This window comes from Neopelma chrysocephalum, unplaced genomic scaffold, assembly GCF_003984885.1.
Source record: "Neopelma chrysocephalum unplaced genomic scaffold, ASM398488v2 Primary Assembly neopelma1_22, whole genome shotgun sequence".
Lineage (NCBI taxonomy): Eukaryota > Metazoa > Chordata > Aves > Passeriformes > Pipridae > Neopelma > Neopelma chrysocephalum.
In genome coordinates, this window is record NW_020897689.1 from 22869760 (window position 1) to 22894859 (window position 25100).

Below are 25100 nucleotides of genomic sequence, written 5' to 3' on the forward strand. Positions count from 1 at the left end.
TTTCGACTGTTTAACATAACCACTAGATTTGTGTTTTAGCCTTGTTTAGCAGGTTGAAGGCTCCCTTTTCTATCTTATGTTCTGCATTTTCTTCTCCCTATTAATATGTCAGGATTTACAAACTTGGGATCCAGCTTGACTTCAGTGGGAAGTTTCACCAGTGATTTCCATAGGAGAAGAGGAAAAAACATTCAACATGTCCCAGTGTGAGAGGCTAAACCCGAGTGTCTGCGTTTCTCTATGGGCCAGATTTCCCAAGCCACTCCATGCTTTCAGCATCTCCTAGCTCCAAAGAAACCTGGGAACCTAAGTATAAAGAACTATGTTTCTGAAAAGCAGACCAGATTTTCTCAGGTTATAGATAATGGAGGCATCATCCTACCTGTTTTAGGCCAATGTGTCAGAGCAGGGACCATATCTCCAGTGTGTCTCTTCTACATGTCATGCCCAGTCCTTCTGCTACATTTTTATGTATCAGTAGAATATTTGGAAGGAAGGAGAAAATCTTTTTTGCCTTCCAACTTCTTTCCAGGGGCAACTTGTAGAGGTTCACATGTTCCAAACAAGCCAGAAATGTCTGTCCCATCACCCAGGTTACACACTCACATGCTACCCAGCCGTGGTGCTGCCCCATGGTGATGTTCTGAGCATGTGTATCCGGTAGACATGCCGAGGCCATCCCTAACCAACAGCTGTGATGGGTGAAGTCACTCATCCACAAAGATAATCTACCAAAACCACCAGTAATGTACATTCAGTGATATGCTAGAAAATATACTTTTGCTTCCAGGACTTATTCCATGACCCTGCTCTCTTCAGTGAGCAAAGCAGGGAGAGATGTGAGGGATGCCTGCAGGAAGCCCACTCAACTTCTGCATAACCTGGGATGGCTGTACTGGCAAAGCACTGCTAATGCATCCCTAGAAATAGGCAGCCCTGGTTGTTTCCAACCTCAGTGTGTAGAAAGAAAGTGCTCCAATCACATTCAGATGGTTTTTATTCTTCAGTTGCAAAACACCTCAGAAAAGGATCCAAACCAATCTCAGGAGTGGAAGAAAAATGGAGGTACAGCTGTTTTTGAGTGAGGCTCTTTTATCAGTGTCTGTTCAAACCCCTTCTATTCCAGAGGAAACTTCCCACTAGAGAAAGCCTCCTTTTCCAGCTTATCTTTTCTGCAGCTGTCACTGAGCTGCTCGTTGTGAAGTTACCGGCACCTGTGTCACACCACGGTGCAATCTAGAGGCTCCCACTCTTTATTTCAATGTAAATATTTTTTTTGTTGAGAAACAAAAGGGCTGGAAAAAGGGAGGTTGTGGGAATACTCAGGATGAGATAAGGAATCTGAGGCAGAAAAGAACACACCAATTACCTCAGCTCACACGCTCATCTGCCAGATGAAACCAGTTTTACCGGCTGTTGCCCAAAGGCAAAACACCACAGGGCTTCTGATGTCATGTTGGCCTTTGGTTATGAGCCCTGGTAAATGGGTACCTGGCAGAGAGAGAAAAAGGGCTGTGCTGCTTAATGCCAGCTTCATCTATTTATGTTCGTCTAGCAACAATTAAAAATATCTCTGTCTCATTCTGCCTGCCCGCCTGCCTGCTAGTGTGGTATTTGTTTTCTTTCCATAGCACTGCAGATTGCCTTGCCTTACAGCTTACAACAGTGCGAGCTGGCATTTGCCTCCGGCAGGGCAGAGGACGAGAAACCATTTCACTTTCATGCTACTTTTCCTCCGCTCTGTCTTCTTGCGGAGCCGCTAAGGTGTTTGATGTGCCAGTTGTTGTGGAAAGGTGATGTACAAGGCCAGGGCTATTGTTAATTTGCAGTGCTTCAATAGCATTAGCTTTTTCCTTAGGATTTAAATGGAATCAGTGGCATTGCTGGGACAATAAAGTGCTGTAGATCTGAACTGTGTTCTGTGTACTCATCTGCCTCTTTTTCTTTGTCATATTAACCTTCTTTTCTTACTTTTTTTTTTTCACTCGTTTTATATCAGCAAGACCCAATGAAGCAGATTTTATGTTGCAATAATTCTGCATGTTTTGGTTATAAATATCCTGAAGCAAAGTTCAGGGTTTTTTTCATATAACTATCAAAGCAAGTGTCTGTATCAGCTCAGAGTGAAAGGGACGTTTTACACATAAAAGTTCATCAGTGGGTGGTAAACAGCTTCTGTCCTAATACATATTGCAAATACTTTGCTGCAGCACAGACCAACAGCTTTGGTGGAATCAGTGGTATCTGACTGAGACACAACAGTTCCCTGTGCTAGTTGCTATCTTGGGAGCCTAACTAGGGTCTGAGCACTCAAGAAATTCCAGAAAAATCAAGTCTTTTGCCTTGTTGCATTACTAAAGATATTTCCAGTCTCCAGTTTCTCCTTGTGTTCCCAGTCGTCTCTTTGAAAGCAAATAATGCCACAAAGTAATTTAAAAACAGAGGAGGTAAAAATCAGTAACTTCAGCAATAGCAGCATAGACAGTTTCCTCCATCTCAATCTCCCATCTAGATTTTCCAAGCAGACTCGCAATTTCAGTGGTTGCCTTGGCAGGTGCCCAGTGTGATATGCCTGAAAGCAGACAGGCTGTCTGAGAGCAGATGCACAATGATTTTGAAAAATCAGGGTTCTTCAAGAGTTCTCAAGTTGATCATCAAAAACTACTAAATATTTCACATTTTTCTTCTTCCTCAGTGTTGCACACCCTTAGAATGGCAAATGTTTTGTGATCCGAAGCCAACACAATAGCATTGGTGTATCAGTGGCTTGCAACAACTTCTATTTGAAGGGATGTTTTAAAGCAGTCTGCAGTGCTGGAAGGCGGCTTTTTCTGTACTGCTGCTAGCTAGGATGTGCTGATCTGAGCACTCAGTGGCATAATTTATTTATTAGAACTTCATACCATCTTTTTTCCCCATTGACACAGGATTAGAATTAAACACCCTTAACTGCACGAGATGAAAGTATAGCTTAGCTCATTCAGGTACGTCCGCATTAGTTACATGTGTGAGGGATTGCTCTCCGCTTGCTTGATCTTGCATTCATGTACAGGCAAAACTCCCCCGAGACGACTCGCCTGAGTCGGATATTCAGATGAACCATGACTATGTCCGGAGGTGGCGGCGATTGGAACAGACCAGGGCAAACCTTTGCAGCCTTTGATTCTCCGAAGACCCATCAATAGCTGCCATCAATGCTAAGAGGGGCTGTCATTAAGGCTGAGATCCTTGGGAATGCATCAGTTTCCTGGCCCCATCATTTCACCCGCTTAGCACAGTGCTGCGCCAACAAGCCTTGAAGCTCAATAACTCACCTCTTCACGTGCTGGTGAAGAAGAGATGCATTCCCAAGTCATGCATCTGCCTGGTCACTAAGCACTGTCTTTCTCTCCCACAGAGGACACCACTACTGAAAGATTCTGGCCAGGCAAGAGGCACCTCCACAAACGGCTGCGGCACAGTGGGAGTTTGGAAATTGAAGAAGCACTGAAGCAAAACTCAATGCATTGGCAGCAAGTGGGGTTTGCATTCAAAGACCCACTGGAGGTGTGCTGAGCTGGAGATGGTGCTTCAGCACATGCAGATTTTGCATGCCCCCTGCCACCAACCCAGGGAAGCAAGGGAATACAAGACTGTGCTGGAGGCACAAGACTGCTGCTGGGAGCATGCCTATGGTCATTTGGGCTGACTCCACTTTAAGACTTTGATCATACCAGTTACCAAGCCTCAGGCTAAGGGGAAATGTTGGTACCTTTCAGAGATGCTGCCTCTTGCAGAGACAGCCCAGGCAGACAGAAAATGTCTAGCTGTGTATCCTGCTGCTGGTGCACAGTAACAGTTCACAGGGTGGCATTTGGGGAGCCACAATGCTGAGAGCAGCCCTCGAAACCCACAGGACCGGGAAGGGAAGGGAAAGTATCCCCCAACAAAGGTTCATTGTCAGGGAGGGAGTGCTGGCTGCTTTAGATGCTAGGAAAAGAGCAGGTGCACACGGGAAACCCAGCAGGCAGAGAAGGCATCAGAGGCAGAGTGAAAGGTTTCTCTGTATCCAGCCACTGCCATGGGGACGCGGTTGACCCAGCCCTGAAAAATCCTGCTGGGCCAGACCCTGATGCTGAAAGCAGGTTGCATTCTGCCTCTTCATCATTAAACTTTCTCCTGCTCCATCAAGCTCTTTCATCCCAGTGTCTGGGCTGACAGGCATGAAGTTGAGTTTGGGATTCCAACAGGGCAGATGAGGGAAAAGGGCTCCAGAAGATACCACTTCTGGGAGGGAGTTTTCCTGCACCCCTGCTTCTCTTGGGGTCTCTGCTGCCCTTGCAGCTGGGGTTAGAGCAGTGGGAAGTGGTCACCCATCCTGGCCAGGGGTCAAGGATCCTGCTTGGTCTCTTGCTGTGAATGTAGTACAGCGAAGTCAGTCAGGAAGCTGGTGTGGTGGTTTGAAGCATGTGTGGTGCAGACTTGCTTGAACTGAGTGGAGTCTGAAAGGGCCTTGACGGGGATCCAGAGGGGTTTTTTTGGGGGAAAAATGTTGCCTATGAGAGTCCTTAAACTTTGTGAAGCGTGGAGGTGAGCACAGTGCTCTGAAAGGAGCAGGAGGGACTGTGGTGGGCTACATCCAGCAGGCCACTGCAGATGTGGGCTTCCAGGGAAAGCAGCCCCTACTGTTATCTAAAAGGTGAATGTTTCCCCAGGAAGGATCACAAAGGAGAGATTAAACATGCGTCTTGCTGGTAATACCATTGCAGAACTTTTGGCCTTTTACACCAGCTACTTTGAAATACAACCTCATCCTGCTTTGTCTTTCAGACTGCCAAGTAGTCTCTCCTTTTGCGATAACTAACTTTTGTCTAAGTAACTTCTGTCTAAACTAACTTCTGTTTGTAGTACTTTGTCTATTGCTCTCTGTGCATACATTATGTGGTGACATATGATGTAGTGATGACACTGAAACCAGCTGTTCATTGCCCAAGCTTTGAAAAGGTGGCCTGGAATGAAAGCTATTGTCACAAAGACCTGCACACATGGGTTGTTGGCTGGTTGGTTAGTTGATTGGTGATTACAGACTATGAAGGGATGAGCTAGTAGAGCTTGGCCAGTTTTATTGCAAACACTGTGGTCAAAAGTTATACTGTAGATATTGAGGTGTCCTCGTTCATGAAACTTAAAGCACATGATAGGAGAAGCCGCCATGTTACTAATGCTTGCAGAACTGTAATGTATATGAAAGTACTTCCACTGCTTCCATCTCCCCAGAAGTAAACAGAAATTAAAATGTACTCTGAGTTTGCACACACAGAATCATTAACTTTGTATAGTTAGGGACTAGAGGGAGGGAGGGAAGGGGGATTTTTGGTAGGGTTTTTTTCTTATTTTTTTTGCCCCGGGCAAAATTTTCAACATTAACTAATTAATGTTTATAAAGCACTTTGCATATATAGTGCCTTTCATCAGGGGATCTCCGAGTATTAGATTATATTATCTTGAAGGCCCCAGGCCTGTGCATACTAGCCCTATAAAGTATTAGCCTTATAAACTTTAGTAATTCACTTTGGGTTTTTTCCTGGGGTTTTTTTTGGTTGGGTTTTTAATCTTCCCTCTTCTGAAAATGTGCCGAGCATTTTGGCTGTGTATGTAAAAAGGCAGTAAAAAGAGTGGTGTCAGCCAGAATGACCATATGAAAAATTGGGCCCCATAATGAACTTCTCAAATCCTCTAATTGCCAGAGTTGGGGAGTAGCAACTGTGCCAAACTAAAATTCAACTATAAACCCCGCTCGTCACATGGGCATCAGGAGGAGGCATCATCACTGGTGGGGGAAGCAGCTCTGACATTTGCTCTGGTGATAACAGTGGGGGTAGGGAAAAAGGGGAAGAAAGAGAGACCTCTGATCTCTAGCAGCATCAGCGGGCAAAACCCTTGCTCCAGCATGGGGCTGAGCTGGTGGCTCTTCTGTATCACATTAAGTTTCTGTTACTGGTGGCTGGGAACTGGGAAGGCGAGGATAGGCATGAAAATGTCCATGTTTAGCCCATTTGGAGCGTCTCCATTGCTGTCACCCTTCTGGGCAGAGGCAAGAGGCAGAGTACCCCAAAGCCAGGCCAACAGTAGTGAATCTCCCATGTGCTAAATATGAAAAGCCTGCTTGGGTGTGGGCTCACTAGATGACTCAAACAATTACTTAACAATAGCTGCTTGCGTGAGCTGGCAGGGATGAAGCCAGGTTCACAATGGAAAAAATGTGTGGGCATCTCGGCTTTAGTGAAACACATGGGGAGCAGACTTGCTGCTGCATGCAGGAACTACCAACAGAGAAAGCAAGGCCTTGGGGAGCAGAAACTTGACAGGGACAAGGCAAAGGATGTCTTTGCCTTTACTTGCACATCTTACAGGTGGAATTCCCCCAACTGAATTTAGCTGGATAAGGGCTGCTACTCTGAGGGCAAAGGGTGAGCAGCAAACCCAGTCTTTGAAGAGTCAGCGGTATTCAGAACTCCAGAATGGAGCCATCCCTTCCAAAGCCCTCTTGCCCAGGCCAAAGTACTCTTGAAGCAGAAAAAGTTCACAGTGAAGGATGAGAAATCCCTCCCCTTCAAAGAAGAGGAATGTTCAGCAGGGTGATGGGACATGTAGCTACAACCAAACAGTTACTTCTTCATAAAAACAACCTTTTTGTTGTTGCTCTTCCAGAACCTGTACATGTTGAAGAACTTGATGGGGAGCTTGGAATAGGTAAAAGTGCTTACTTGCAGCTCATGGACTGACATTTCGAGTCCCAAAATATCCACTGCATGCCACTCCCAAATGAGAGACAGCTGGGAGAAGTGTGCAGGAGGACTGTGGGGAATGGCTCTCCAGATGGGGTATGGGCAGCATCTGAACATGGAAAATCATATGAAGAAACTGAGTCAGTAGGAATCATAGACCAGGCTTGTAATGCAGATAGGAGGCTTGGCATGCTAAGCCTTGCACCTGCACTGTGCGCTCCTGGTCCTGAGGAAGAGTGGGAATGTCACAGAGAATTGGAGGCTGCTCACTGTGTTGACCTAGAGCAGCGTTCAGATGGAGATGGAGTTGTAGCACAGTTCTTGCTGGCAGGGAACAGGCAGAGGTGTCTTTGTTATGGAACTCCATACACTCTATCCCTGGAACCAGTGCTGTGGGAGACCAGGAGGCCCAGGTCTTGTGTCAGCAGATGTCCTAGGAAGCATGGCCCACATGGGCTGCTTTTTTGTTGCAAGCAAGAGAGGGTTGTGAGGGCCAGCTGCACACTGAGAGTGAAGAGAGAGCTGATTTTGCACCTCTGGAGACACCACAGTGCAGAGAGTCGGCCTGGGAGCAGCCAAAGCTCTCATCACCTTGATCCAGAACAGTGTAGGCTGATGTACCCTATGTGACCCCAGTCAGCATGTGGTTTTTTCTCTCCTGCTCAGATAGCTGTAGTTGCAGAGAGAATGGGAGAAGAGGAATCAAAGCAAGAGCTACACTGCGGTATGGCTGGGTCTGTCCTCCTGGGCTCTGACAGTGTCTTCTCCTGGGATCACCATGTGTGCTGGACTCATTTTGCTCTTTCAGCTTCTCCTGTGCTACACACACTGTCTCCTGCTGGCAAGTGTGTATTTATGTTGGCAAATGAGTGCATCTGCCAGATAAAGGGCCTCTAACAAGGCAAGCAGGCACAGTTACGATGTGCCGCTGCCGCGAGCTGTGCGTGTACACGTTACTCTTACCTCTTCTTTGATGTAGACGCTTCACTTACAGGTCAGGCTAACACGCCTGCTCCTTCAGGCCAGGATACTCTCACGCTTGTTATGCAGCAGCAGGGAGTGCTTGGTGCTATTGGTATCACCTCCAACCTAGGACAAGTGCAGATTAATCCACGCTCATCAATAGGGAGCAAGGCACCTTTTCCCTTTCACTGAACTCAGGGAGCAGACATTGCTGCAGCAGGCCCTGGGGAGCCCGGACCCAGACATGACAACTCACAGGTAATCACAGGTGGTCTGTGAGCCATTCCTGCCCTGAAAGCTGACCAGCTTTTGCTCATCATCTACCATTGCAAGAGCTGCAGTACTGTTAGATGTGAGTGGTTTCACTACCCACTGGTTGCTGCCCATCCACTTGGAAGTCACCTGTACTCCTCTCCCACAGGTACCCACCTGCCCAAGTGCTTTGGAGCAAAATATGATGCTTTGAAGGAGAAAGGCTGTGAGGTTTTACCCATTGCACAGCCACAGCTCCACCCCTCACCGAAGCAGGTGCACTGCCAACTGCAGTCTTCAGCTTCAGCAGGTCTGGGAGAACTGAGGTTCTTTGGTTGCTCTTCCCATTTGCATGCAATTCCCTATAACTCCTGAATCCTCTCCCTGCGACAGGTAATTTGCCTATCCAACAGGAGATCAGGAAGAGCCATGCGGCCTGGGATTTCCCCACATTTCACACCAATGAGTCCTGAAGGGTATGCTGCTGTAACTGTGAGCTGAGATGTAAGAGCAATAAGGAGGCAGCACATGAGGAGGAGAGAGGCTTCTCCTGAAGCAGAAAAGATGCTTCTTCCAGTGCAGGGAGGCAACATTAATGTGTGTAGACTTGGGTAGACCATCTCATGGTGCTGTGTAGGCAATCGTCTAGGGAGTCCTCTCCCACCCTGTTGGTCCTTCAGTGGGGACAACTGTAGCTAAGCAGCTGTAGCGTGACCAAATTGCTCACAAGGACCAACATCATGGCGCTGGCAGTAGCTGGGGGACTCCAGAGGGAGACAAGAAAGGACTTGCAGCAAAGCTGACTCTGCAAGGCTGAGTTGGGCAACAGCAGTTTAGATCAGTTATAGATCTAGAGGCCCTCAAGTGAGGCAGGAGACAGAGGAAGCTTCCCTCTCCTGCCAGCACATCCATATTTGGAGGTGTGGGTGAAGGCTGCTCACTGCCTGGGGGCTCAGGCACCAACAAATTGGGCCACTTAGTCTAGTACTGGGGAAGTTTGCCACAGCACTCTTTTTCTCAGGTTTTTAGAAGGGTTGGGTAACTTTAGGGGAGCAGATATTAATTTGTACCCCCAGATATCTTATAACAAACTCTTGCATAGTACAGAAAACAATTTATGTCCATCCAAAACAGATGTTGCAGGCAACTTTCCCTACCTCAGGCAGTGCTGCATTGGTTTTACAGACCAGGCTATACACATCTTCAGACTATTCAAAGCTGTGTCTCTCTCTTATCAAAGTCTGGGGGACTAAATAGAGATGCCTGTTCCTCACCACGTATCCACAGGCAGGAGACTGACCCTGGTGCAAGTGGTTGTTTTTCCCCACTGCAGCAAGATGAGTATTGAGGCTTGGATGCCCTTCCAGGCAGCTCATCAGGGATATGAGAGAGAGGCAATGATGCCCCAAAATGGAGGACAGCACTGCAACAAGACCGGCTTAGGGGATTTGAAGGTTGAGACGACCATCTTGGGCTCCAGCATAGGGAGGATGGGTTCCTATAAGCATGTGCAAGCCTCAACTCCAGCCCATCAGCACTTTCTCCCCAACGGAGGGCATGCAGCTTCCCCTAGGGCACTGAAAACATGGAGGGAAATACCCTTCAGAAATGGTCCAGATTTTATATTTGGAATCCAGACCACCAATCTTGTGATTCCTGGAGATCTGATTCATGCTTTTTGAACGTGTGGGTTTGGCAATCCTGTGCTTGCACTTACAGCGATTTCCCAACCCCTTATTTTCCCCAGAGGTGTTCTTACTTTTCCCTATTTACTCTTGTATACATGAAATAAACTGCTTGGGGGTTAGGGGAGTTGTTACCGATAGCAAAACTCATCTATTAAATTCACTGTGAGTTGCTCACTGAATAACACCAAAAAAATCCCCCCCAACTTTACAGTCGAAACCAACCACAGCAGGTTGGAGTGACTCCTCATGGCTTTTGCTCTGCCTTGGGGTGGGATACTCAGGTTTCACCAGAGCACAGAAGTTAAAGCCAGCCTGGAGAGTTCCCGGAGGAAGTAGACAGTTCCCTTCATGTTCAAAAATCATAGATTCATAGAATCATAGAATGCTTTGGGTTGGAAGGGACCTGAAAGATCATCTGGTTCCAATCTCCCTGCCATGAGCAGGGACACCTTCCACTTAGACCAAGGTTGCTCAGAGTCCACTAAAATGCAAAACCAAGGCAGCTGTGGGGGCAAAGGGGCAGTGGGATAGAGATCCAACACCACAGAAAACAGGTGGAGGGGATGAAGGGCAAGAATCGGAAAGAGGAGCTGGGCCACTGCACCTGCATTTCAGCCACACATGCCCGGGGATGTTTGTGCCAGGGAGTGTTTGTGCTGCATCCTGATGTCAGGAACTCAGAATCACCGAATCACAGAATATGCTGAGTTGGAAGGGACCCACAAGAATCACTGACTTCAACTCTTAGCCCTGCACAGGACCATCCCCAAGAGTCACACCATGTGCCTAAGAGTATGATCCAAACATTTCTTAAACTCTGTCAGGCTTGGTGCTGTGACCACTTCCCTGGGGAGCCTGTTCCAGTGCCCAACCACCCTCTGGGTGAAGAACTTTTTGCTAATATCCAACCTAAACCTCCCCTGACACAACTTCAGGCCATTCCCTTGGGTTCTGTCACTTGCCACCACAGAGAAGAGATCAGTGCCTGCCCCTCCTCTTCCCCTCATGAGGAAGTTGTAGACTGCGATGAGGTCTCTCCTCAGTCTCCTCTTCTCTGGGCTGAACTTCTCTGGCTCCTCTCAAGCAACAGAGGCTTCCCCTCAAGGCCCTTCACTATCTTCATTGCCCTCCTTTGGACATTCTCTAATAGCTTAATGTCATTCTTATATTGTGGTGCCCCAAACTGCACACAATATTCAAGGTGAGGCCACACTAGTGCAGAGTAGAGTGGGACAATCCCCTCTCTCGACCGGCTGGCAATACTTTGCCTGATGCCCCCCAGGACAGGGTTGGCCCTCCTGGCTGCCAGGGCACTGCTGACTCATATTCAACTTGCTCTCGACCAGGACCCCCAGGTCCTTTTCCGTGGCATTGCTTTCCAGCACCTCATGCCCCAGTCTGTACAAACATCCAGGGTTGCCCCATCCCAGCTGCAGAACTCAAGCCCCTTACATATGGCTCACCGCCCACGATGGAAACTGGCTCCTCAAGGAGACCTCCTCAATAAAGGACATGCCTGAGGAGGTTCAAGGAGCACCCAGGGAATCGGCTGGCTCAGCCAGCGCTCCCCCCCCCCCTCCTCGGCCGAGAGCCCCCGGGCCGCAGCCCGGCGCAGCCGAGGGGCAGGGCAGTCCCGCGGCAGCCTCACGGGCTGGGCCGGGCCGGGCATGCCCGGCGGCCCTGGGGCAGCAGGGCGGTGCTGGCTTCTCTGGGCCCAGCGCCAAGCAGGAGGCTTTCTCAAGGGAGCCTCCGCCAGCACGGCCCCACCGCCCTGCCCGGGGCTGGGTCCCCGCGCAGGAGCCGCCGGGAAATCAGCGGCAGCTCCCGCCATCCACTGGCCCTGTGCCACCCACCCTGCCCCAAACCTGTGCTGCCTCGACTTCTCCCATGTGTCAAGTGCCACCCAAGGCAGGTGACAGCTATACAGGATTTTGTAAATCCCTTCTTGATCCCGTTTTTAAATCATCCCTGTGTTTCTGAGAGGAAAAAAGAAAAATCACCAAAAGAGGCAGCACCCTGCCCCTTCCACTCTGCAAGGGCTGGGTGGCACCTCTCCAGCTTTCTCCCTTGGAGTCACCTCTCCCTTGCTCCTTGGGGTCACCTCGGCTTCCCTGCTCCCAGCTGTGCCTCAGGACTGCAGAAAGTTGAGCCTGTTACGGAGAAAAAGCCTGAAAAGGCAGACGTCTAGCTCAGGAGACAGAGAAGCCTCACCCAGGTACAGGGAGGTCTGGAAGAATCTGGTCCCTGCAAAGTTTTCTTCCCCACAGAGTTTTTACTTGATCATGACTACAGAGGAAAAAAAAAAGTAAGAAAAAAAAGCTTCCTGACTCACTCTCTTCCCAAGACTGCCCTAGCCTGGGGCATTTTCCCTGCCTTGGGAAGTGTTGCAAAATTTGAGCTTGCCCTGAAGGTATCTCTCACTAATTACTGGATATCCTGGTTTTGTGTAAGGACACAGGCAGAACCTTCCCACAGGTTCTTCTTTACCGCATGGGAAAAAAGACTCGAAACTGATTTCTGTTTCAGCATCCTCAGCAGACTGCTGTGAAGGGTTGATTGCACACTCGAGGGGATCTCTTTCTGGAGCCATCCTCCCCAGCTCTGGGGCATCACTCACCAACAGTCTCTAAGAAGTGTGGAATTTCAAAGGCAAAAAACAACCTTACTTTTAATATTTGCCCTCTGTACCTGAAGTTTGGGTCACTTTCAATTTTTCCCCCCCTGTAATAAAGAAGGCTAAAGCTTTCAAATTAGAAGCAAAGACTGAGAGCTGTGTGAGATGAGGCCTCTTTGAGTTCGCACCACCCGCCAGCCAGGCTGCAAAGGGCTAAGGAATCAGCTCGTGAAAGGCAGGGTGCTGAAAATTACAGACCTGACCCTGAGAAGAGGTAGAGCAACCCTGATTACCAGCTCAGCTCGATGCAAGGCAGATGCTCACAAGGGCTGTAAGCCTCCAACTGTGGTTTATTCACATCAGTAGAGGAAAACGGCTTCAGCTCTGACATGTTGAGTAGCCCACACTGTATGTACACATCTCCTGGTACCTACAGACCTGGTGCTCATTGCAGCCTCTTGTTTCAGTGTCAGGCCACTGAATCCCATGGACAGCACGTGGCCCCCATCCTGCATCCCACAGTGATTCAGCTGTGTGCCCAGACTGCAGCACAGGGCTGCAGCTGGCCATAGTCCTTGCCACTCCTTCAAAGAGAGATGAGATAATTACAGAGGGTTTTTCCAAAGTTTAAGAGAGATGAAGTTAAAAATGAAAACTGCATTGAGAAGGAAGTAGCAATACAAGGATTTCTTCCTCGGTGAGTCTGCTTCATTATATACATAGCCTGCCTACACATACCCACCTTGTTTCTAGAAAGGCCTTTTCTGTCATTTCTGTAAATGAAAGCCTCTGCCAGAACACATGTAGGGGCATCACTGAAGCTCCTGGGGAGAGGAGTGAGCTCTGTTTTCGATCCTCTGAATGACTTCTCCTTTTCCTACCCTCCCTTCTTGAGACTTCCCACTGATCAGTTTTTCAAGGGAGTCTTTATTCTCTGCCCAATTTTGCACAAAGGTATCAAAGGATTTTAACACATTAAAACTTGAAACCTCTTAAAGAAAGAAGAGAATTTATCTCCTTTCTCCCTTGCTCCCTCTCTGCTTCTTGCTGGAGCTTCACACCTGGGAGCTGCTCTAACTCAGTCTTTAAAAGAATTTCTTTATAAATTTCTTTTATAAAGTATTTCTTTATAAAAGTTACTTAGCCATCCTTATACACACAGAGTACATGTATATTCACATATAATTACTTGGAAAAAAATACTTCCTTTCTCCCTTCCAGCTTCTAAGAGCAGAAATAAGAAACACCTTAAAATAACTGTAAATAATAAACCCCGTCACGCTAAATACTTCAAAGTGGAAGAGCAAATATCTTAAGCTTGGGGAACTACATGTAATTATGAATTAGCTCTCAAAAACAGATACAGATGATCTGTCAGATAACTTTTCATTTCAAATAGATTTAAAAATAATATGCCTTGTGATCTGGTAGAGAGAGTGAATGCTTACTGATAACTGCAGTTGTTCAAGCAAAGCCTATGGAGCGGGAGCATGCACGCTGAGCTGCTGAGATGGACTTTTTTGCATTAGCAGTACCTATGCAGAGGACCCCCCACCTTTGCTCCCTCTCACCAGGGCACAGCCCCAGGGGAGGTGGTCTTTCAGTGACACTACTGATGGGCAAAACTTTGGTGAAACATGTTACCAGCCACCCCCTGGGGCCTCTCCACCACCCAGTGACCACTTGAATCACACAGGACATGGCTCTATACCCTTTGCTACTTCTGAGACTGACACAGGCTGAAAATGATAAACATGGAAGAGCTGTGGGAGATGGGGATTGAGGAAGAGAACGGATGACCACCTCTGATAGGGTGTCCAGCAGGACCTTTAGGTGGCTCTGCCACGGAAACATCCCTTGGATGGTGGAAGGTGCCTACTGATGCAAGGACCTTGTAGAAAACCCTTGACTGAATTAGGACTTCATGGTAGAAGTCTTGGCCACCATTAACATCAACTTCCTGCAAAGACCTTCTCCCTGCACAGAAAGTAGCAGTCTCAGTGCTGTGAGCTGACCTGTGCCACCACCTCCTTCCACTCCAGAGTAACCATTTAAGTCCAGGATGGAGATCCTTTTCCTCCCTCCTTCACGCAAAAACCTTTACAAAAGCAAGCTGCCTCAAGGGAATCTGTGAACTGTGAAGAAGGAGATCCTGAGGAGAGACTGGGTAGCAAAGTTAGCAGTTAATCTGGCAGAATAGCTACAGAGAGCAGGCAAGAAGTGACCAGCTCACACCTGTAATAGAAGAGGAAAGAAGAGGCAGTAGGAACAAGGACCGACATATCTGAAAAGACACAATTTATTGCTTATTCCTTCATAGTGTTACAAAGCCAAATGGGATGCTTGTCTAGCTTACAAAAGACCTGCACCAAGTGAATAACTGGCATTGTGGCCTGAAGACAGGCAGCCTTTCTACACAATGAGAGTGGGACAAGCCACTGACACATGGTAATGAGCCCAGAACTAAAAGTGGCAAAACAGAGAGGTCTGGTGTGCTACATTCTTCAGTCTTGGTACTCAATTTTGCACCCCTCAATGGAGTAAAGCCTTCACTGCAGACTGTAGTTATTTCCAGAGCTGCAGGCTCCAGCCATGAGACCTGGGGTAACAATGGCTGGATCCAGCTTTCAGAGCATGTGTAGACATCATGTGTGCTACGTGCAGAGGGAAGAGTGTGCAGTGCTTGGCCTCAGAAACCCAGCAGCCCTCATTTGAAAAGTTGCTGGGAGCAAGCCCCTTTCACCAAGTCCAATCATTTGGACTGTCTGCCCCTTCGGGAAATCCTCATTTGCTTTAGTCTTTCTCTCTTCACCCCAGTGATTACAAATGAAGAGGAAAGCAAAGAACAGAGTAAAGAGATGAACCTGGAGAACAGCTGACAGCACTTTTGCTCAGCACAGTGCACTCACATGGCAGGACACAGGTGCCTACAAAGAGAGGGGGCCTAGAACAACTCGATGCAAACAGTAGCCTTAAGCTACTCGTGTCAAAGTGTCCAAGAGAGTGCAATGGCTTTGAGGAATCATCTAGCAATGTCTCATGGTCCCCCACTACCTTCCTCATTAAACCTCGAACAGAGCTGCAGGGTGTGTTAGTGCACTCCAGCTAGGCTTTCCCAGGGGGAGAAGGGAAAAGCTGGAGTCAAAGACAGTGCAAAGGGCTGGATTCAGTGCTAAGACTTGAAAATGGCAATAAAGGGGAAAAGCAGCAGTTGGAGAGTACAGGGGCCCCTTTTGTCACCAAGTGACACACAAAACATGGCATACTATGACGCTAAGACAGTAATAGTCAAGAGCAAACACCAACAGTTTTCCCCCCACAGCAGTATATACTGTTTTCTCTAAAGGCTAAGTACTTGAGTGGTGGGGATAGTTGCCCAGCCAGCTCAGTGCATCAGAAACAGCCACTAGGCTAGCTGGCCAGCTGGAAAGCAGGAAGTGCCTGGAGCAAACTTTGGAGCCCTCCCAGCACTGATGGCACAGACAGTTCTGCTGCTAGGTTCCCAAGCTTGAACATGAGCATACTAGGAAGTAAGAGGCAAGGGAGCATGATGGCAGGTTTTGGCTTCATCACCTTAACTGGGATTTTAGTATTCCCATAAAGGGCAGGAAGATTGGGAAAAGGGGGGAAGTGAACCCCTGGTCATCTCTCCTTTAACATGGGACTGAGCAAAGCCCAGGTATCTCCTAAGTGCCACTTTAGAGGACACTATTCTCAGAAGCAAAGCTGAGCTCAAATGAGAGGTGGGATGAACCCTTGTTAGGGAGACAAATATTTTCAGTCTTTGCACCAAGGACAAACCTGTCCCTTCCTGAAATTAGGCCTAAATTACCTGCAGAAAAACCTTTCTAAAACCATCTGCTACTCCTTACAGCATAGAAATTTTGGATTTGAGGGGTGTTTTGGGGTTGGGGTGGGTGTGGACACAGGGGAATGAGGTAGGACACAGGGAGAATCTACTGCTGAGAGACAACTTGCTCTGGCAGCAATGAAAGCATATGATCTACATCACAGGCCACAAAAACACCTGAATCATCTATCATACTTTCGATATATCTATCAATTAAGTTATTTTCTCCAACATCTTTCATTTTCATTTTGCATTGGGTTAAAGAAGATGAAGAGGCAGGCAATATGCAGATGCTCACTGTGGTTCTCCAGCCTGCACTTAATTAATTGTGAGTTGCTTTAAAAATAATTTAGGACAGTGCTTCCACAGCGCATTGCTGAAGTCTGAGACACTTCGTGTTTTCACTTCCCAGAACACGTGCAAAGCACTTACCTCTGCCCAGCTGTTAAAAAACCCCACAACCCAGTCTCTGTGCTGACTGGGAGAGGGAAATCAAGAGGTTGCTTTTCTCACTGCCCACCTCCTGCTTCAAGTAATCCTTTTAAATCCTTTGCTCTGTCACCTACTTCTGTTTAAAAAACCTTCAAATAAGATGTTTATAGTTAATATGTCACGTGAGGCAACCATGCCAACCCCTGTGATGGGCAGACAGCTGGGGCTCGCTCTCTGAGTCACACCATTAGTCATGGTGCTGACAGCTTCAGACGCTGAATTTCTCACGTAAGGAAACAAAGTTACTGATTTATTATTTTTAATAAAATAATTGCTTTAATGCAGTATTTAAAATAATTTTTAACATCTGATCAATAAGATACAGTACACAAATATGGAAAATGCTGCACTTTACATAAAAAGTAAAGCTAAGCATTTAATTATACAAAACAATTTTGCCCAATGCCATCAATATCTTGCAAACTATAGCTTAAAGTACTGCTTTTCTTTTATATATATATATATATGCCATATATACATATATAAATAATTTACAGCATTCATTTACTAGATTTGTTTACTACTGTTCCAACAAAAAACAACATAACTGATTCAAAACAGTGAATTTGGTAACTATCTGCAGTGGTTCTGACAGTGGAGGGTGCATGAATTATCGCTTCAAGTTTTGAAGCAGCATGCCAAATAACCATAGGAAGCTTTTTCTTTAAAAGAAAAAAGTTTCAGCAGGAAGCCATTCAGTAGTTGGTTAGAGCATGGTGCTAATAATGCCAACGTTGTGGGTGCGATCCCCATACAGGCCACTCAACTTAAGAGTTGGACTTGATGATTCTTGAGGGTCCCTTCCAACTCAGAGTGTTCTGTTATTCAGTGAATACAGTTAGTGCCTTTCCCACCAGTCCTGGGAAATAGCCATGCTATACAGCGCTGTGTCATGGAAGGCAAAATGCTTGGAGGCTGGGGAGAAGGGCAACCCAGAGGGTTTTCCTTCCACCACAAGGCAGTCTTTACCAGCAAGGAAAAAATCTTTGAATCTATTCTAGCAGTCTTAATAATCCAGAGTCCTCCTCTTCACTGAATGGAAACCAGGCAACTGTATAAATACTTTCTACTTGAGTAGTTTCCCTGTTACACCACATTAAGGTATTAAATCAATATTCCAAAGCAGTGAATCCTGTGCTTTGCAAACCCTGCTCCTCTCCTTAAGAGAGTCTCCAGATGCAGAGTTTTAATGCATCTCAACTTCTCCCATTTTTTATAGTCATCACAGGTTGTTTTTGTTCATTTCTTTCCACATCTATACTCAAGTTCAATGCTATTTTTTATATCTAGAGAAAGTTAGACTGTTTCTTCTGTTATCCCTTACTTTTTAGGATCTTTCACTCTTTGTATTTTTAGTAACTCTGAATTTTCCCCAAACATCAAAGTATGCCCTAACTACACTGTCTGATGTACTTCAATCACAAGAGCAACCCATTTCTTCACCTTCCCTTAGCCACTTTCTCAGAGGAAAGGGTGAGGGCAATTGAAGCGAAGTGCAGGGTAGAAAGGACCCCTCATTCCTTTTGCTTGCTACTTTCTCTCCAAAAATGAGCATCCAGCATTAACTCTAAACCCAGAAAATTTAAGATGCTGAGTCAGACAGGCAATACATTAGCATGTTGACTGATAGCTGGTTCATAATTAAATACAGTTGCCATGCTATGCAGTGCCATTAAAGTGTTATTTGTTTCCCTTAATAAGGTTGGATTAGAAGGTGGCACCACACATAGAACAGATGTTGCAGACTCTGGAGTACTGAAGCAAATGACATACATAAACTAGGGACGCTTATCAAGCCCTCAGAGCCTGCAAGACAGTTAAATGCAAGCAGGTAGTCAGGTGCTTGTTGTGTGCAGCTCAGTGTTCTCACTGGTTTACAGACTGATTTAAGCCAAATATTATTAAAAACCTTACAGGTGCTCAGTTAGGTATTTAATAAAAATGTTTATCTGTAAACAAGAGTTATCCTTACAACGGATCATTTTCCAGAAATCGGAATTTCAAGACAGTGCAACAATGCTTCAGTGTTTTCTTTGGCAGTAGACAGCAAGGTCAAATGTAAAATTCAAATCACTTCAGAAGAACACGGTACAAGTGTAGAGAATGCTTCATATCCCTCTCTTGTTCCATGCAGAATATCAAGTCCCTGAGACAGACACGGGTTACTCTTGGACAGAGCATCGGCTTTGTAAGGCTAAAACCTGATGATCCAGGAGCAATTCCATTGCCATTCAAACCCTAAATGGGGGAGGGAGAAAAAAAACATTAGAATTCCATGTAAATACAAGTTTTAACCAAACTGGTTGGATTATACTGCCTACTTGTATAAAACTATCCTGCTGATGTTCAGCTTTACATGTTGAAAACCAGCAATCCAGAAGTTCTTGCACATTAGATACTTTAGAAGACAAAGCAAGTACTTGCCAGCTGATGGTTTATTTCAGTCAAAGCAACCAGAAAGTTCTATCTTTCTTTAAAGTTATATTAATATGGTAAGATAAATAACTACTATTTCACTGAAGTCTGCTACACAGACACTTGCACTGAGAAAGGACAAGCTAACTATGAAGAAGGTACTATCACAGAGCCCTAGGCTGTGAACTTGCAAACCCCCAAGCTCCAGATGTTTCCATCTCTTCTTGAAGAAAAACATCACTGTGAGTGGGCTCTAGGCCTTGGAACATGGCCAGGAGAAACTCTCATCCTGGCCATCTTCTGTGTTGTGTCCTTTAAGGGAGCAAAAAATACTCAGTCAAAGCATCCAGATGTTCAGAACACTGTATCTGAGCCTATCCCTCTGTCAGCTGCCTCGCTTGGTTATGAAAACAATTGGTAGGAGATGATGGTGTTTAGTAGTTTTGCATTCAGGCTACTGGAATGAGCAACCCCTATGCTTTCCAAAATGTCCCAAGATTTATTATTAGGGGTGGGGAGGAGGCAGAGTACCATGAGCTGCACAATAGACTGGCTACTTATCTTGGAGCCAATCTATGCTACGCAGCCAGTCTCTTATCACTACTGGAGGGTTCTTGCTAATGAATGTAATTTGTACAAATATGAGTGCTCAGTCTCTGTAACTTCAGCAAGGCAATGCCTGCCAGCATCAACACCACTTGGAGATGGTGTTGCTTAGATGCAGTGTTAACTATATCAATTCTTACCCTAACACTCTCTGCAAGACTTCAGCAAAATGACTTTGCCCACTTTGCTTAGAGAAATCTGTTTAAAATGCCCATATATTAGAAACAAATACCACTGCTGGACTATAGTGGTGAATGCTACTGTTGTTAGGAAGGAAGCACTGAAATTTATTAAAAAATATAAGGAGATTCACCAGAGAGCACACGCTAGCCACAGAAAACCCAGGGCACATTGCAGAAATGGAAGCTGTATTTCTTACAAGCAGCATGCAGGGTATTCAGCACCATTTCATTTGCTTTACAGTCAATACTATTAAACACTATGAAATGCCATCATTTGAAACTTTCAGTTTGTTAAATGGCTTGGAACAAATGTGTGCATGGGGAAGACTGCTGGCCACATCGCACAGAGGCCACTGCTGTCCTGGTAAGACACAAAAGGGTCACAGTTCAAGTCTGTCATATGACAACCCTGAAGGATCCAGGGAAAAGATAGCTCTGCAATGCAGCTGCCAGCACGGGTTGAAAAGGAGGTCAATCCAACAGGATGCAGCAGAACGCCTGAGGCAATGTTATAAATGAAACAAACCCCAAGGGTTTTCAGTAACCCAACAGCAATGTCCTTTATAATTCAAAGAACTTTATTGAGGTGAAAGTATTTTCTCTCTAAATAAGTCATTAGACTAGAAGTCTTACCTTTAAAAAGACACCAAACAAAACCACCTCAATCCTGTTCACTCCCTTACAAAAAGGAGGCAGATGGCACAAATCCCCCAGCTTGCTTTGGCTACAATAGGGCAGAAGCCTCAAAGTGCCTGCATTTAAGACAGAGTTATGGATTTGTTTATTCCTAAATTCTTACCCATCGTGCCCAGTGCAGACGTAAAGTGATGTTATGCTGTAACACCCCATCCCAAGCCAAAGCTTATCCTGGAGTCCTGTTTTCTAAGACAGGCAGTTCATACTTCTAAGTTTCACATAGCATCACTATGGTTTATCAGAGCTACTGAGTACAGCATTTCAGGGGCCAGGAGCTTTTTAACAACCAACAGCTGCTAGCACAAATTAAAAGAAAAGATCTTTCTCTCAAAGTATATGATGGTTTAAAATTAAAGCAGCCAACAAACAGTCTAAGTCAGACCAGTCCAGATTGGGATGATGTTGGGGAACTCACTTTTAAGTAAATTTATGCAGTGTCGATCACTAACTCGTTTTAGCTACTGTCTTCTATAGTTTTACTGAAACACTGTTTTTTCATCATTTTGTTTTGGAATTTGGACCAAGCAGTGGTCCAAGTTCTGCACACCACAATGAACCATCACAGATGCCTCTGTTAATGTCCAAGACCTTACTTAAGAAGTGCCCACCTCTGAGCTCTCAGCTGACACAAGGGACACTTCATGGGAGGGTCCTCTGCCTCTCAGTTCTCAGAGCCTCCACTTGAGCAAATCCCTGTTGGGCAGCAGGTTGACCTTGTCTGGCCCTAGGCAGCAGTCAATAATCCTCTCCTTTACACCTCATATACCCCTTCCTGCACAGAAGCTACACCACACTGCTTTTGAGACTTGAAAAATACCAGCCCACTCCTTGCTTCCAGACATCTCTATTATGTTCCTCCCAGTCGGGCAGCAACCACTTGCATCTTGCTATTTTAGGGGATTCCTCACTGCTGGTCTTCAGCCTACCCCAAGACAGCTTTGTGAGCCTCTTTTGAGAGAAAGTGAAAAAGTGCTGCTTTTTAACCAGGCCACAGACAAGTATAAAGTACATGAATAGAAAATGCATCCCTGTACAATCAATTCTAGCAAAGGGTACTGCAATCAGCCTCTATCCCCCTTATGTGACATTTGATCATTAGTGCTTTAACTAACAATTTCTTTTTTTTCCCTGTCTCTTTCTTTTTTTTTGTTACCCTTAAGTTCCTGCCTTTCATTGAACCCCCCAACCCTGTGTTCCTTCCAAAAGGGAAATGACACAGAGATATGCAGCCCAGGAGGGCTAACTACCAGTATATCAAATTGGGTATCACAGCTGACAGACCCTGTTAGTAAACCAGGTAAGGCACTGCAGCAATGTAACTCTGCACCACTGTAAACCACCCTTCTCAGCACTGAGACCACCAGTCCGCTTAAAATCAGCCCCAGGAAGTCACGACAGCAGCAGCCCTGCTTTTGACTCAGAATTGAGTCCAATCAGCAACTTCTCCAAAACAGCACGCTGTCACCCTTTCTTGATCCTTAGAGCCTTTTATACACACCTGACAGAGATCAGTTACTCTCACTCATCTTGGCAGCAGAAGACATCGTGGAGCTCCTGCTGTAGTCCCATGCTGTTGGGCAGCTAGTTTTGTTGAGGGGTTGCTCCAGAAACCTGTTTTAAGATCTCTAGAGCTCTCTCTAGTGGCTGGACGGAGAATTAAATACCAACTCTGAAAAGGCAAGAGTGAAGTTGATACAGAGCCACAGCTCAAAACGAAGCTCTTTCTTTACCTGAGCCACCATCACCACCTTATTTCTACTCTCCAAGGTATATGAAGCAAGAGATCTGTGATCTGCAAGTCATGGGTACTGACACGGATATCAAAATTGCTCAGAGCTATTCTACAGGCCCTGATACAAAGCTCAGGGAGGTCAGCAGACACCTTCCTTCTCACCAAGTTTGGGTCAGGCTCAGTGAGCTGCTCCTGGTGGAGTACATGCTCCCTTCTAAAATTCAATGGCTTCACACCAATCAAATTCAAAATTTTAAACTGTTGGGAGTGGTACACTTTAAGAGAGCAAAGTGTTCAGTCAAATGTTAAAAGCCAAGCCAAGAGTTCTCATTTCAATTTTTGGTGTGGCATAAACACATCCTAGTCCCAGAGCCAAGATCCCAAGAGAGCAAACTATTATCGCAGCTCTGCTGCACATTATAAAAATACCACCAGCAGAAGGAGGCAAGGTCATGAGACACTTCTCAATGACATTTCCAACCACTGAAAAATTACAGCTGTGTGCAGCAGAGATGTTGTTGAAAGGTGGTAAGAGCACCTGGTGAGTTAAAGTAAAAGCATCCAGGTTAAAGCCCCATCTCTGTCACCTGTGGTCACACTGAGGTCACTGATGTCTACTGTACATTAGTTTCCCAGCTGTAAAACACAAAGCACATTCCTGTCTCATAGAAGGAAAAAAGGTTAAAAAGCAATGAACACATTGTGGAGTGTTCAAACACTTTCCTGAGTCTCCCCCAGCAGCAAGGGGGAAAGGAACAGACCCTGTCAGAATTGTGACAGTTCTGCTTGTACAAACAAGTGCCTAATTTAGGCCAGAGAAAACAAAGTGAAAGAAGTTGATATTAGTTTGGTGACAAGGCAGCCTACTGATGATAACTATTCTAACAAACCTTGGTCTGACAGAAATACTCCCACATTAACAATACTAACATATTATATTACTCAATATTTATATGATTCTTTTTAAAAATAAAGTTGGTTGTTGTGTTAGGTTGGGGTTTTGGGATTATTTTTTTTAACCTTATAGATCAAGCCAATTCTGAAAGACTTAGATCTCTATATTCAGGCTGCTTCTCGTGCAGCTGAAGACAAAGGTGTATTTACGATGATATCTGCAGCCTACAAAAAAGCCTCACGAAGCCGTCACATCTATATAATAGGGAACTCTACTCAACTACACATTTTTCCTCAGATTTCGTTGCAACGTTCCTACAAGTCCTTTCAAATGTAGGCAACAACATGTTTTACATATTGAAACAAATTACTGCGAATGTAATGTCAGTTTATTCACTATTATGCCCAAGATTCATGTACGCATGTCACTTCGTATGGGTACATCAGATGCTTAATCTGTACCTGGAGGTAATGAATACTATACAAATATGTCATGTTAGTTAATAGACAATTATTAAGCTGAAATTTTCTGGCTCTTTGCCACATCATTTTAAGCAATGTATTGTCAACTAAATTTTAAATCTCTTGACCCTTCACATGTCATCAACATTTGCGCGTTACCAATATGTTCAGCCTAAAGCTACAATGCAATTAGTCATTTAAATTGCAGATATCTTTCACACATAAGAAGAATTAAGTTCATCTCTGGCACAGAGAAAGCACGATATGGGCCAATGAACTGTATTTCTGAAGTGTGTGAATGGCAGTTGAGAATATTTTTGCCTATTTACATGGGGAAAAAATTCAGATCAAGTGTATGGCCTAGACTGACAGCAGCCAGGAAACTCAGCATGGAAACTAAAGCTCTCTAGCTGACAGGACTGTACTTAGTTAGGTCTTGAAACAGATAAGTAAGATACTGAAGCCATATTTTATAATTGCAGTAACTTTTAGCTCCCTTCTTCCCCAGAGGTGTGACCATATTGTAGATGCTTCAATTTTCCAGGAGCTTAAATAAGAACCAGAAATTGAAATCAAGAGTCTGCATACATTAAGCATATGGAAAGTAGAAAACCTCCACCCTCCTCTATCACTTTAGACCTATGGGCTGGGGGAAGGGGTGACAGACAGAAAGAGACACAGAGAAAGCGAGGGAAACCACTCAAATGTAGAAAGGAGATTTTGTAGCCTGGATATGATCACCTACTTATATGCAAGTAATCTAGGTCCAATTTGAAGTGATTGCTTTTAAACTAATTTTCTGCAGCTTTTAAGAAAATACTTCAGCAGACTATCATGTACCAATGCCAAGAACCAGGGTGCAGCCCCATTGCACCTCATGGATATACTGAGAGTAGCAAACCTATCATCATTTGCTACAGAGCCAACTTATGCCTTTAAGTTCATGCTTAGACACAGTCACATCCTTAGCACCAATACTGAAGCTGATGAATTATGCTTGCATGTACTCTCATCAGAAGAGCTTATGGCCAGAAAGGTGGCAGTAACTTCTACAGTTAAGAGCATAAAGCCATATACCCCTTAACTACACACACTCCTCCTGCAAATGTCAAAAAAAAAAAAAAAGAAAAGAAAAGAAAAAAGAAAGAAAGCAAGCCATTTGATTGTCACATAGCGGAAAAAACAAAGCATGTCTCTTCCCCAGTCATTTGGAAGGGTTGAGTTTTCTTTCATTCTGCAGAAAGGACTTGTTGCTCAAAGGCTTAGTTCTCCCTTGGTCAGCCTAAAGAGCATTTCCAAAGCTTAAATGAGCATCATGTACAGAATATGTTTAATCACCATGCATACTGGCACCCCAAGCTGTAAAGCAAGGAGGGTAAGTTTAAGTTCTGCTAACAATGATCAGATGTGGCAGAGACAAGAGAAGATGACAAGCTCATTTCCTCCACCCACAATCAATACTAAAAATGGAACAATGAGCACTGTGG

General features: G+C 45.4%; 1 protein-coding gene across 2 annotated transcripts in view; it reads right to left on the minus strand.

The window, feature by feature from the left end:
* Positions 1–16878: 16878 nt before the first annotated feature.
* The window catches only part of TAF4B (TATA-box binding protein associated factor 4b), a 72022-nt gene continuing 63800 nt past the window's right edge, over positions 16879–25100 (minus strand). For both annotated transcript variants that reach the window (XM_027674927.1, XM_027674918.1), the window contains one exon: positions 16879–18864. In XM_027674927.1, the coding sequence (XP_027530728.1) occupies positions 18697–18864 (168 nt within the window). In that variant the 3' untranslated portion in view covers positions 16879–18696. The remainder of the gene's footprint in view (positions 18865–25100) is intronic.